This window comes from Carica papaya, chromosome 6 (genome assembly GCF_054855325.1).
Source record: "Carica papaya isolate Zhongbai chromosome 6, ASM5485532v1, whole genome shotgun sequence".
NCBI classification, from domain to species: Eukaryota; Viridiplantae; Streptophyta; class Magnoliopsida; order Brassicales; family Caricaceae; genus Carica; species Carica papaya.
In genome coordinates, this window is record NC_142314.1 from 23,832,960 (window position 1) to 23,846,548 (window position 13,589).

Sequence of the window (13,589 nt, forward strand, 5' to 3'; positions counted from 1 at the left end):
GTTCAGGACATGACGCCATCTGGGTAATTGTTGACCGGCTTACCAAGTCTTCCCACTTCCTAGCCATCATGATGACTGATCCCTTGGACAAGTTGGCAAGAATGTATATCCAAGAAATAGTCAGATTGCATGGAGTTCTAGTGACAATGGTATCCGACAGGGACCCCAGGTTTACTTCTTGGTTTTGGAGTAGCTTTCAGCAGGCCATGGGAGTAAAGCTGTCTCTTAGTACTGCCTTCTATCCTCAGACTGATGGACAGTCAGAAAGGATAATCCGTACACATGAGGATATGCTCCGAGGTTGTATCATTGACTCTGAGGGCCATTGGGGCGACCATCTACCCCTGATAGAATTTTCCTACAACAACAGCTACCAAGCGAGCATTGGCATGGCTCTGTATGAGGCGTTATATGGGCGCCTATGCAAATCGCCGATTTATTAGGAAGAAGTGGGTGATAGAAAATTGTTGGGTCTGGAGTTGGTGGAGGAGACCAAGTCTAAAATAGTTAAAATCAGAAAGAACATTCAGACGGCTCAAAGCAGACAGAAGAGTTATGTGGACACCCGGAGGAGAGATTTAGTGTTTGAGAAAGGTGACCGGGTGTTCCTTAAGGTCACTCCTTTCAAGGGAATTAGTAGGTTCGGCAGGAGGGAAAAACTGAACTCCCGATTTATTGGACCATTTGAAGTCTTGGACAGGATTGGTACTGCTGTCTACAGACTAGCACTGCCTCCAGAGCTCTCCAATGTCCACAATGTGTTCCATGTGTTCATGTTACGTAAGTACAACCCGGACTCCTCTAATGTCTTGGCTCATGAACCGCTTCCACTCCAAGAGGACTTGTTCTATGAGGAAGTACCAGACGGTATCACGGATTGAAAGAGCAGAATACTCCGCAACCGGAAAATATCATTTGTAAAGGTCGTGTGGCAGAACCACACGCCAAGGGAGGCTACCTGGGAGCTAGAATCAGACGTTAGAGCCCAGAATCCCCACTTGTTCGACCAGGAGTAAGAGGCAAATTTGGAGGACCAACTATCTTTAAGGGGGGGAGGGGTTGTAACACCCAAATTTTTATTTTTATTATTATTATTAGAATTATTATAATTTTATTTTATTTTAATTTTTCTTTTAATTATTTATTTAAGTAATAATATAATTATTTTAATTTAGTTTAATTTAATTTAATGGAAATAAAAATAATAATAATGATAAAAATGGGTAAAATTATTTTTGGAGTTTAATTAAAAATAATTTTGGAAAAAAGGGGTGAAAATTCAGATTTTGGGGGTATTTTTGAAAAGAAAATCGAAAATCGTGGGTCAAAACGTAATTTAAAAAAACGTGCCACGTCAGCAGCCCGGTCAGCAGCCCCGGCCAACCAGGACACGCCGCGTGGCAGAGACGCTGACGCGGGAAGCCACGCAGGACGGAGACACGTTGGCGATCCGCATGCGCACGATCGGATAACCCAGATCTGTTCCTGCGCGCACGGACGGCCCAGATCAAAGGCACGCGTGGACAGCCCAGATCTCACTTGTGCGGACGGTCCACATTTTATCACGCACGGACGGCCCGGATCGCATCGTGATGGACGGCTCAGATTTATTTTTAATTTAATCACGATCAGACGGTCTAGATTAAATCATGATGAACGGCTCATATTAAAAGGGGAGGGTTATAAATAATCGCATCCACACCCAACCCCAAACCCTAGCCACAAGAACCCTCGCTGGAGAAGACGACCCAGCCACTGGAGGAACCGGCCGCCGCCACCCGCCGCCGCACCGGAGGACTTTCCGACCGCCAAACGAGGTAAAATTTCTCCTCTTATCTCTTTTTTCAATGTTGAACCTCCTTGTGGCCAAATCGAAGCCAAACCATCAGCCAATTGGCCGAAAAACACTGCCGAAGTCCAGCGGCGCTGCCGCGGGTTTCCTCTGTTTTTGCCTCCGATGAGGCCCTTTCCGTTTCCCGTTCGATGTAATTTTTATATCACTGTGACCACCGTTCTTTTCTCTACAAGTTGACCGGAGCAAAACACCGAATCGCAACTCGCGCCGGAGGAGCCGCCTTACCCGAGAGCTTCGCCACCGGTAAGTCTCAGTTTTCTAGAATTATTTGGCCCACCGAGGGCCCTAGGAGTGTTTTATCACAGGAACCAATGCAAGTTTGGACGAATTCAGCTGAAAAAGGCCAAAAACTGCCAACCCGAGGCGGATCGCCGCCGTGGGCGACGGCACCATCGCCGGAGCACGGCGGAGCTACCGTGGCAAAATTTTAAAATTGGCTAAAAGGGCCCTGGGTCTGATTTGGGGTTTTTTTGGGACATGTGCAGGTAGCGAAAATGTGTTTCAGTTTTCGGAGAAAAAAATTCAGGGAATCTAGGGACTGCCCGTAGGCGCAGTGAAAATTCGATTTCAGATTCCTAAACAAGTAAGGATCCCTCACCCTATTTCCTATCACGATATTAAAGTTAATAAATGATAAAACGGTATTTCATGAGTTAATAGATATGTATAATTAATTAAGACTACTAATGGAGCCCGAATCTGATGTATTTTTCGGTCAGGTGTTGTTTGATTTATCTTACAGTTTTGAATGTAGTATGGTGCCTGATGTGTTTATTCTATGATTTCATATGCATGAATCACGGTTTCATTTATTATTGTTTGAATTATTGTGAACCCGATGTTGTGTTGCCTTGTTTGGTGTCCATGACTAGTTTACGTGTTTATGTTTGATTGGATAATTGAGATTAAGAAAAATAGAAAAAGGTATGTGAATTGATAAATGGATAATATCGACAGCCTAACTAGATATCCTGGGAGATGGTGGACAGACCGGGTCCATAGGAAACCCTATCAAGAACGTGGTCTTTCATATCGGACGGGGTATGGAGACTTTATATGTTTTGGCGCCCATACCGAACGGGGTATGGGGACGGCCTTGGAATTAAGTTATTAATGTGAATGGTTCACGTGTAGCGGGGACCCCCTATGGATCCTCATGGATACAAGTAGGCTGATAAAAGAGAAAAATTGTTGCTTGATGATTGAAATACAAAAGCATGATATGTGTTATGTTGCAGAGTGTGCGTGATCTTATGATATTTATGATGTAATTATTTTCATAAATTGTTTTCATGAATCTCACCGAGGTAGGTGGACAGTAAAAGGTTTTATTATCGATAAATTAGTTTGTTATAAATTATGCTCCATTAGTCGTTTTCGTTTTCTACCAACCTTTACTTCTGTGACAGTGAGATAGTGTGATATCTTTACTGGGCTAGTGTAGCTCATTCCTTATTTAACCATTTCAGATCAGCAGGACTTGGTTTCCGAGTCCGTTCTGCAGGAAGACAGCGAGTAGAAGCGAAAGAATTTATTAGTTTTCCTTACAGCATTCATTCATAGTATTTCCTTTAAGTTAGTTTATTCTTTCATACTTTAATTCATTTTGGTTATTGTGTAAGGGATGTTAATCATAATCTATTTTATTTTGCTTCCGCACTTATAATAAATATATATATACATTTCCTTTTAATTTTCGGGGCCGTTACAATGATAAGTTATATCATCTGTATAAATATCATTTAATTGATCTGTAAAATATAATATGAGATATTAGTATGCATTTGTTGGTTGTTTTGTTGATAAAAATCTTTATGTGAAAGACTTATTGGGTACCTAGAGAAAGGACGGACGGGCCTGGTACATAGGGAACCCTACTGTGAACGTTACCTCAGTTGAACGGGGCTGGTAAATTCCTTACTAAAAAGGTTTGGGAGATATGGTTCACCCTCATACTGGATGGGGTATCAAAGTGATGGAATCTTTGACGCCCATTACTAGACGGGGTGTGTGGATGGCCGGTTAATTGTTAAAATTGGATATTGGGTTCACGAGTAGGGGGACATCTTTATTAACTCTCAGGGGTACCAGTAAGCAAGTAAGAGAGAAAAATTATCATCTCTTGTTCTCTTATGCGTGAAAATAAAAAATGGTATAAATATGGGTTTTCATAGGTTGTGTTTTGTAAAACTCGTAACAATAAGTATCAAACAAATATTTTTAAGTTAAATGTATTTAATTAAAGCAAGGGCTTCATTAGTTATTTTTATAATTTTTACCAATTTTCAGTTTTCCATATCTGAGTAGTGTGATATTCTTATTGGGCTAGTGTAGCTCATCATTTCATTAACCATTTTAAATAAAGAGGACCAAGATCCAGACCCCAATTAGCAATAAGACTGTGAATAGTTTACCTCCCGTATCCCTTCAAGAACTAGTGGAGGTTAACCCTAGGACATTTATCTATTTGTTTTACATCATTTATTTACTTCTTTTTTTATGAGCCACTGTGATAGGAACATTCTCGTAGCCTTATTGGGTATTCTAAAATACTGTATTAGGAATATAAACCCTAACATATTATTTACTTCCGTATTTAAATTATAAATTCACTTCAATTTAAGTCTCGGGCTTCTACATTATTACCTATATATTTAATATATCACATTCACATAATCTTACAACATGTAATTATCATGTAACATTGTATTTCTCTTATAATATCTTTTACCCATTAATATGATATATCAATATGGTAATACAAAATTATTATCAGCCAACATGAAATTTTTTATTAGTTAAAGCATTATTGATTAATTACCAATCTTATGTATGTTTGGTGAAACTTTTTATTTCTATTTTTACTTTGAAAAGTATAAATTTAACCAAATGCTAAAGACAAGTGTTTAAAACTAAATATGAATGTAAGTTCAATAAGTGTATTTATTATGTTTATGTTTGATTAATTTATTAATTAATATTTTTGAAAATTAAATGATAATAATTTATTATGTCATTTAAACTACATTCTTTTGATAAAAGATAATAATTTAAAATTAATGTTTATAGTAAAACAAAATAATAAGTAGGATAATCAAATTAATAAATATTTTAAAATATCTAATATTATTTCAATAATTTGAATACGTATAATTTTAATGTTGCTTTAGCTCCGCCGCTTGCGGCGGTGATTCCTCTCGACATAGTTGTTTTCGATCGATTTTTGGCTAGTTTTGGCTGATTTTGCATGGAAACCTGTGAAACATCAAGTGAGAGGGCTTTTGTTAGCCAGAAAAGGCAAAAACCAAAACTCTTGCCCACATCGGAGCCAAAAGGTCGATAGGTGAGTCGAAAAATACGAGCGAAGCTCGACCAAGCCGTCGCAGTCGAAATCCAAAACCCCCTTCGATGAGCCCTTTCCTGTTCTCTATTTCCCATGATTTTTTGAACGTTCTGATGAAGGTTAGCCAAAGAAACACCCCGACCCTAAAGGAGGAATGTAGAAGCCCAAAGCTTAGGAAAATAGAAATATTGAATTATATTAGCTGTAGGTGGAAGTAATTAATAATTTACAATTTACATTCCTTACACAATAAATCAGAATGCCTAATAGGGGTACGAGAATGTCCCTTTATAGCAGTTCATAGTAATGGAATAAATGATTAAAATAAAATGAAATAAAATCTTCTGGCGTTAACCTCCGCTAAGCAACTCTGATAGGGTCCGAAAGGTGACCTCTATTCGCAACCTTCCTATTGTTAAGGATCTCGATCTTGGTCTTCTTGATCTGAAAAGGTTAAATAGGAGAATGAGTTACATTAGGCCATAAGAATATTACACTTAACACTGATACAAAAATTAAAGATTGGTAAAAAATTATAAAAAAACTAATAGAGCCATTATATCTTTTGCAAATAAACTCGTTTAACTTAAAAACTATTGTTTCATACTTATCTTTATGAGTTTTCAAAACTGACCTATGAAGACAATACCCGAATAATATTGTGATTTTATATTCAAATGAGCAATAACAACAACTTACCTTCTTACCTGTTTACTAGTACCATTGGGGGTTCATAGGGATCCCCCACACGCATGAACTCAATATCCAAGTTATCAATTAACCAGTCATGCCCATACCCCGTCCGGTAATGGGCGCCAAACATACCACCACCTCATTACCCGGTCGGTATGAGGGTGAATTATACCTCCCAACCCCTTCCGGTATTGGACTTCTCAGCCCCGTTCAACTGAGATAATGCCTACTGTAATATTTTTCCTATGTACCGGGTTCGTACACCCTTCCTCAGGGTACTCAATAGCTCTTTCATACATAGATTCTCATTATTAACCAATCACCAAATCATATACCAACATCACATTTTTACCATCAATAGCAAGTCACGCAAATAGACAACAGGTAAATTAAGAAAACATGATTAAGACATTCACTGCAAACCAATCAACAAATGAGGACGATGCGGGTAGATAAACTAAATAATTGAGAAAGTAATTAAAATCAATAATTTAAAGCATACGATATAACAGTAACCATTTTAGGTAGTATAGGAGAAAATAAACAACAAGCTAAGGCAAATATACACTGACTGATTTTGCCTCTACTAGTGACTTGTAATTAATTTTAGAGTTTTTTAATTTTCATAAAACATAACGTTATTGATTATTAAACTTCAATTTATCATAACAGAGAAAAAGGTAAGAGATTCTTATCTCGGATCGGTGTCCGAAATACCGTACTTTTCACTGCGCCTCCTGGTGGTTTTTGAATTTTCTGAATTTTTCTTGCAGAAATTAAAAATACCCGTCACGTATCTAAAAATAATCAAAAGGCCAAAATAAGTGTTTTAAAACTTTTTTGACCAATTAAGAGTTCTAGCATGACGGTGATTCCTCTCAGCCTAGCCGTTTTTAGCTAGTTTAACCCAATTTTGGCCGGTTTTGCATGAAAACATGTGAAAAACCAAGTTAAGGGATCTATGTTGGCTCGAAAAGGCAAAAATTGATATTCTACAAGCAGAAGGGTCTCCAGGTATGGCGGCTCCGCCATTCCTCCTTCGTGGTCGGGGTTCTCCTTCGGCTAACCTACACTAGAAAGGGACGAAGAACACAATGGTTAGAAAAAATGAGAAAAGGCTTATCGGAGTAGGTTTTGGATTTCGACCGCAGGAACTCGGCTGAGCTTCACTCGTATTTTTCAGCTCACTCATCGGCCTTTTGACTCCGATATGGGTGTAGATAGGCTTAGAATCGAATTTGGAACGAGAATGGGAAAAAATACCTTCTCGGCATCGACAACGACTCCAATGCGGCAATAACGACAGTCAATTTCTTTCTGATCGCCTTTCTTCTTCTTCTTCAGCAAGGAATGGTGCGGCTAGGGTTAGGGTTTCTTAGTATGCAAAGTTTAAATACCCTCACCGAGTCAATCTAGGATATCTGTGCAGGGATACGTGGTCCTCTGCTGTCCTTTGGATCCCTCTTATTCGAGAAATGAATTTGGGCTGCACGATCGGATTGAATCTGACCGTTTGATCGCGCTTGAGGAGGAATTCATCTAAGACCATCCATACGTACGGGATGCAATCTGGACTGTTGGATTTGCTGGTACGTAGATTATCCGTGTGCCCTCCTGTGTGGAATCAATGTCGGCATGTCCGCCACGCAGCGCGTTCTGATTTGTCGTTGCTATTGACGTGGCCATATTTGTTTTTTTTGTAATTTTACCACCTGTTTTGAATTTTTCTTTAAAAAACATTTCTCTTTATTCACAATTTCACTTATTTTTTAAAAATTATTTTTAATTTCATTCATAAATATATATTTTTTTAAATTTTACAAAATTAAAATAAAATAAAAATTTAAATTATTTTAATATATTATTTTATTAATTATAAAATTATCCCGCATTAAATTTTCAAACTTGGGTGTTACAGCATTATTATTTTAATATTTATAAAACATAATTAATTACATATAATATAATAATTTATATTAAAAATATTTTTTTATTATTAATTTTCCTACACACCTTACGAATGTCACCTTAAAAGTTATTTTTTTACTTCGTTATTTTCTAGTAGCTTACAGTACAAACCCTTTAACTGCTCCAATTTACGTTGTTATATTAAAAATAGATGTGGTTGAATTGGGCCTGAGCAAACACAATTTCCTGGATCGTAATCTGAAACGAAAAGAGACTGACCCTTATCCATTCCATCTCCTCATCTTTTAGCTTTTGGATTTCAAACAAACAGCTAGTCATCAGTAACTCTTTGTCCAATGGCAATGGCAATGGCAATGGCAATGGCGACAATAGCAGATGACGGGAGTAGAAGATGGTGCATGGCATCTTTAAGATCAGCTCTTCCTTCAACCACGACGGTCCCCTCTTCTCCATCCTCAATTCGTTTCCTATCTTCGTTATCTCGTCGCTATGGCCTTAGTCTCGGCAGCCCTCGCCGCAACAATCACTTTCGGCTTGCTTCCTCCTTTGCGGGTCTTTGCCCTGTAAACCCGCTTCTTTCCATTGGCTTAGGCGGTATTGTTTCTTCTTCCTCTTTGATTGTGATTGATTTCTGCCATTTCCTGTTTGCTCTAAATTCTAGAGGATTTGGCTACAGAAAACTGCGAATTTGTAGATTTTTCTTTTTGTCGGTGGTGTTCTACTTTTGGATGATTTCATTTCTAGTCTCGTTTTCTTACAATTTCATATCTAACTGTCAACTCCTTAATCATGTTCTCTATCAGTTGGGTCTCAGTTTAAATTTAAGTATGGTCTTCATAGAATTTTGGGTGATGTGTTAATTTTCCTTGATTTGTTTTGGAAAATACCACATTCAAGTGCTTGAACTTCCAGTGCTCTTCTTCCTTGTCTAGATTTGACCAGCTTTGAGCACGGTTTCGCCATTGTTGACAATGGGGGTCGTATATACGCTATGAGGCATGGCAAGCGTGTTCCCAAGCTCAACAGGCCCCCTGACCAGCGCCGTGCACTGCTGCGTGGCCTCACCACTCAGCTCCTGAAGCATGGACGTATTAAAACCACCCGAGCAAGGGCCAGCGCTATGAGGAAGTATGTTGACAAGATGATCACCCTCGCCAAGGACGGGTCTCTTCACAAGAGACGGCAGGCGCTTGGCTTCATTTATGAAAAGCAAATTGTTCATGCCTTGTTTTCTGAGGTTCAGGATAGGTACGGGGAGAGAAATGGTGGTTATACAAGGATCATTAGAACACTCCCCAGGCGGGGAGACAACGCTCCCATGGCATACATTGAACTTGTTTAGGTACTCACACTTCTTAAAACCTAATTTCTGTGCTGCTACTGTGTTGTTTATTGGCTGTTAGCAATTAGCCATTTGAGAGTGCCCGAATTCATATGATAAGTATGATTTATTTTCTGATTTTTCAAGATTCTGAAGTCAGCTGATGTATGTGCTCTGGTTGCTAATTGTACTTTGGATTTATCTTTCGTTGTGGTGTAGATGAGTTTTCACTTGCCATAGTGTCATTAATGTTATCCGCATTTTGAGGAATGTAGCTTAGCACACTGGAGTTGCGTGCATGTTCAGTTATAGTTGATTTACTAGGAATACAGATACCAAGTTGGGTATGCCTGATAAGACTTTTGATGAATGGGAAGATAGGCAATAAGCTTAAACAATGAATGTTAGAACAGAATCCAAATCACAGTCAAAATTTAGGTCTAGTGTGCAGGCCTCAAGATATAATAATGTAAAGGAACTAAAGGAACTTGAAACAGAGAAAAAGGAATGGAGAAGATTCAATTTTGTTCACGAGTTTGACTGGTTTCACTTGTATTCCAAAAATTAAAACTTATGGATGATCTCTGTTCTTGTGGTAGCGCATTGCAGTTGCCTTAGATGAGTCACCCATCAACTAAATCTATCTACTGACTTTTTTGAACTGGTTCATGGTATGGGTTCACTTGGGTCACTTTTGTTCTCAATCCAGATCCAGGACCAGATTTAAGAAGAATTGGGGCAAGTAAGGAATTTGTTAATGTAGGTTGCAAGGATTGTGTGATAAAATGGTCGAGAAAGAGAGTGAAGACTTTATGTTTTAACAAACTTCCTTTTAAATTTGAGATTAGTTAGGAGTGTAGATGTGAAAATGAAGTACTAAGAATCCATTAAACAACCTCTTCAAGGGAAAAAAAGGAGTCATTAACAACCTGTTTATCTCTTGGAACTTAAATTAATGATATCTTCTTTAAGAACTTGTAACTATATTAACTGACTCCTTTAGGAACTTGTAACATGAGGATTAATGTTCATGTTGTAGCAACAAAAAGAATATGAATAATATATCTTTTGACATAAAAAGGAATCCCAACCAATAGAGCAAGGACACATTACTAAACTTGCTATTACTTATAATCCAAATAATGAACCTAATAAGTGGTTCAATACGATTGTGAACCAAAGTTATATACCAACTAAGCCTACCTTAACCAGAACCTAAATTTAGCATTGTTCTATTTCCTATCTATACCCATACCATGATCTTGATGTACTTCATTTTAGCCAACTATAGATTCACCTCGGAAGCTAATAGAAATGTTTTAACATGCTCTGTGCCTTCATAAATGATAACTTGCAAACTGGTACAGTATTTCCATGTTGTGGCTTCATTATCATTATCATTTTCCTTCCTCAATTAGTTGCTCTTTGCCTTCATAAGGATTCATAACTATTGTGTTTTAGTTTTGTTACTTTCTACGCATACTTCTTTTCTTCCAAAATAATAGTTTTTTTATATGCATTTTGAACTTCCCTATAATTAACTTTTTAAAGTTAGCATAGAAGTTATGGATCTAATATTAAGGTTATGCCTTTTTCTCTTGGTCTGTTCCCCCATTTTTTGCTTCTCACTTCAATGTGTTTTAACCTTATTGTGAAAGCTTGTACATTTTTCTTTTTCGGGTTGCAGCAAATTTACTATTTGTTTCATTTCATTTCTTTTATGGAGGGGAAAGGAAGGAGAAAACAAGCAAGTCAGTTATCACAGGTGACAAAATTTTCCAAGCAATGCCAATCTTAAAGGATATTTGGGAAGGTTTATATGTCCAAGGAGTCCACGAAATTCCAAAATCCATTTATTGTTGGATGTAATCTGTTTGCTTTTATGCATTTAATTTAAAGCATATTTCTATTTGGGTTGTTCTCGGGTACTGTGTGATTCCATATCTTTGTTGGTAGGATGATACTTGCATTTTTGGCATTGTAAGGTGCTTTGTAATCTACTCAGATTCTAGGTGGGGTAAAATAATAGAGAAAAAGAGTGATACAGGAAAGTAATTTTGGTGACAAAGAGATATACTGGTAATGCCAGCACTTTTGCTATGTGAAGACCTCAAAGACAAGCTCAAAGGCCTGACTCATAGCCAAACCACCCCGCATTAAGACGGGTGATATTGTCACCAAGCCAAACAACTTCGTTCCGAGTTCTGAAGTAGGGATAAATACCCATTTTGTGAGTTTATGGAGAAGGGCAACGTTAGAACAATCTTTTGAGGGTTATGACTCCTTTCAAATGTTGAACAAGCTATGAGCTGGATGTTGCTGGCAAATTACCCTAAAGTGCCTTATTGGGTTGATTCAATTAAAAAGAAAATGATTGTTTAGATCCCTCAACATAAAAAAAAAAAAAAAAAAAAAAAAGAACCAATTGACTATTCCAACTCTCAATTTCAACCAACCACAAAGTTCATAGTCACTTAAGTCTCATATTTCAATGAATCATCCAATCAAATATCAAGTATATTTTTGGTTCACTGATGAGACTTGGAACTTTAGCTTGAGAAATGGTAGCATTGTTGTTACGAATGAGGTTGTTGGACCCCAAACAAGTTTGAAGCAAATGGTGAAAATTGGGGAAAGACTGTATGCATAATATTCTAAATATGTAAAAGACTGTATATGCATAATATTGGTAAAAGTGAAATTTCTCAAATGGTGACAATTGGGAAGAATTTATAAGTTAATCCATTAATTTTTCAATATCATATCGGTTATTCTATATGTTTTGCCAAAAAGAAAGGAAGATTTAAGGATGACGTATATAAGATGAAACGCAGAAGAAGAGGAAAACAAAAAATGAGAAAACTCTAACAGGGTTTCTTTCTTGTCGAATCTTCTATCTTTAGAATGAGAAAAAAAAAAAAAAAAAAAGTTTATATAGATGAAGAAAAGAAGCCTCATATATACACAATTATTTCCTAAACCCTAAAAAGAATCTATACATACACAATCCACACAGATCCTCATAGGCTCAACAATCGACCACTTGATTAATCTTTATGTTGAACTCACTGAAATTTGTCCTTTGCAGCTCATTTTTAATACAAGTTTTATTTATTTATTTTTTATTTGTTATTTTATTTTTAAAATTAACGTTTGGCATAATTAATCTGAGAGTTAGCAGTGATTTTCATTTATGTATTATATATGTGAATTAATCAAAATGACAACTCGTTTGAAGGAGAGACATATAATTCTTCTGCGCTCTTCGGGTGTACAAACGATTTTTAAAAATATTATGACTTTTTGATATTAAATAGGTATATCTTATTCTTTGAATATTTTTATCTATAAAACATTGTCAATTTGGTATTTTATTTTTAACAATACTAATTTTTATATGTTTTGATATGTTTAGGTTTTTAAAGTGTTGAAGATAAATGTAAAAATTATAATTTATTTTATTTATTAGTTTGAATTTAAGTAGAATTTATTTTTAATTAGATTTAAAACATATTTATTTTAGAAAAATCACGTTATTAGTGAAAATTTATTTTTTTAGGAGATTTGATTCATATTTGTCTCTTAAATACTGATATATTATTTTTTAAAAATTTAAATTTGATGTAAGCCTATTGAAATGCACTTTAATTTATTAATTTTGAAAGAAGTAAAATCAATAGAAATTTAGGTATTTTTTAATGATATCTTTGAAAAATTTTAATAAGTGGTATTAAAGCTTTATTACTTATGAGTATGTAAAAAAAATAATATAGAGATAAGAACAATGAAAAAAAGAAGCAAAAAAAAATCACAGAAGGAGTTTTCATTGCAAAGATATCAAATAAGTCTTTATCAATATAAAAAAAGAAAAAATTTCTAACATGTGGAGTATGCAAGAAAAACAATCATGATGAAAAAGATTGTTGGCGCAAAGGTTGAAGAACGAACAAATAAATTTTGCTTAGGGAAGAAGAATCTTTTTTGAAAATTGAAGAGAAGTAATAAATAAATTTTGATAAGAAGTGTATCAAATAATTAAAAATTGATAAAAAATACATCGGAGGTTTGTGAGAAGTGCATCAATAATTGAAGAGAAGTGTTTCAGAATATGAAGATCAAACAAGAAATATTAAAGAGAAGTGCTCAAACAAAATAAATTTGATACTTATAATTTTTATATTAAGGGAAAGTATTGAAAATAAATGTAGAAATTATAAATTATGTTATTTATTAGTTTGAATTCAAATAATATTTATCTTTCATTAAATTTAAAACATATTTATTTTAAAAAAATCATATTATTAGTAGAAGTTTATCTTTTAGAAGATTTGATTTATATTTATCTTTTAGATAGTAATAAATTATTTTTTAAAAATTTAAATTTGATGTAACCCTATTTAATTTTGAGAGAAGTAAAGTCAATAAAAATTTAGGTATTCTTCATCATT

The 13,589-nt window shown here is 35.6% G+C and overlaps 1 protein-coding gene across 1 annotated transcript; it reads left to right on the plus strand.

Moving 5' to 3' along the window:
- The first annotated feature begins 8,035 nt into the window (after window positions 1-8,035).
- Window positions 8,036-11,052, plus strand: LOC110824368 (Ribosomal protein L17 family protein). Its single transcript, XM_022054964.2, has 3 exons — window positions 8,036-8,414; window positions 8,753-9,162; window positions 10,868-11,052. Exons 1-2 carry the CDS (start codon window positions 8,156-8,158, stop codon window positions 9,160-9,162), a joined length of 669 nt encoding a protein of 222 aa, XP_021910656.2. The 5' UTR covers window positions 8,036-8,155; the 3' UTR covers window positions 10,868-11,052.
- The last annotated feature ends 2,537 nt before the right edge of the window (window positions 11,053-13,589 follow it).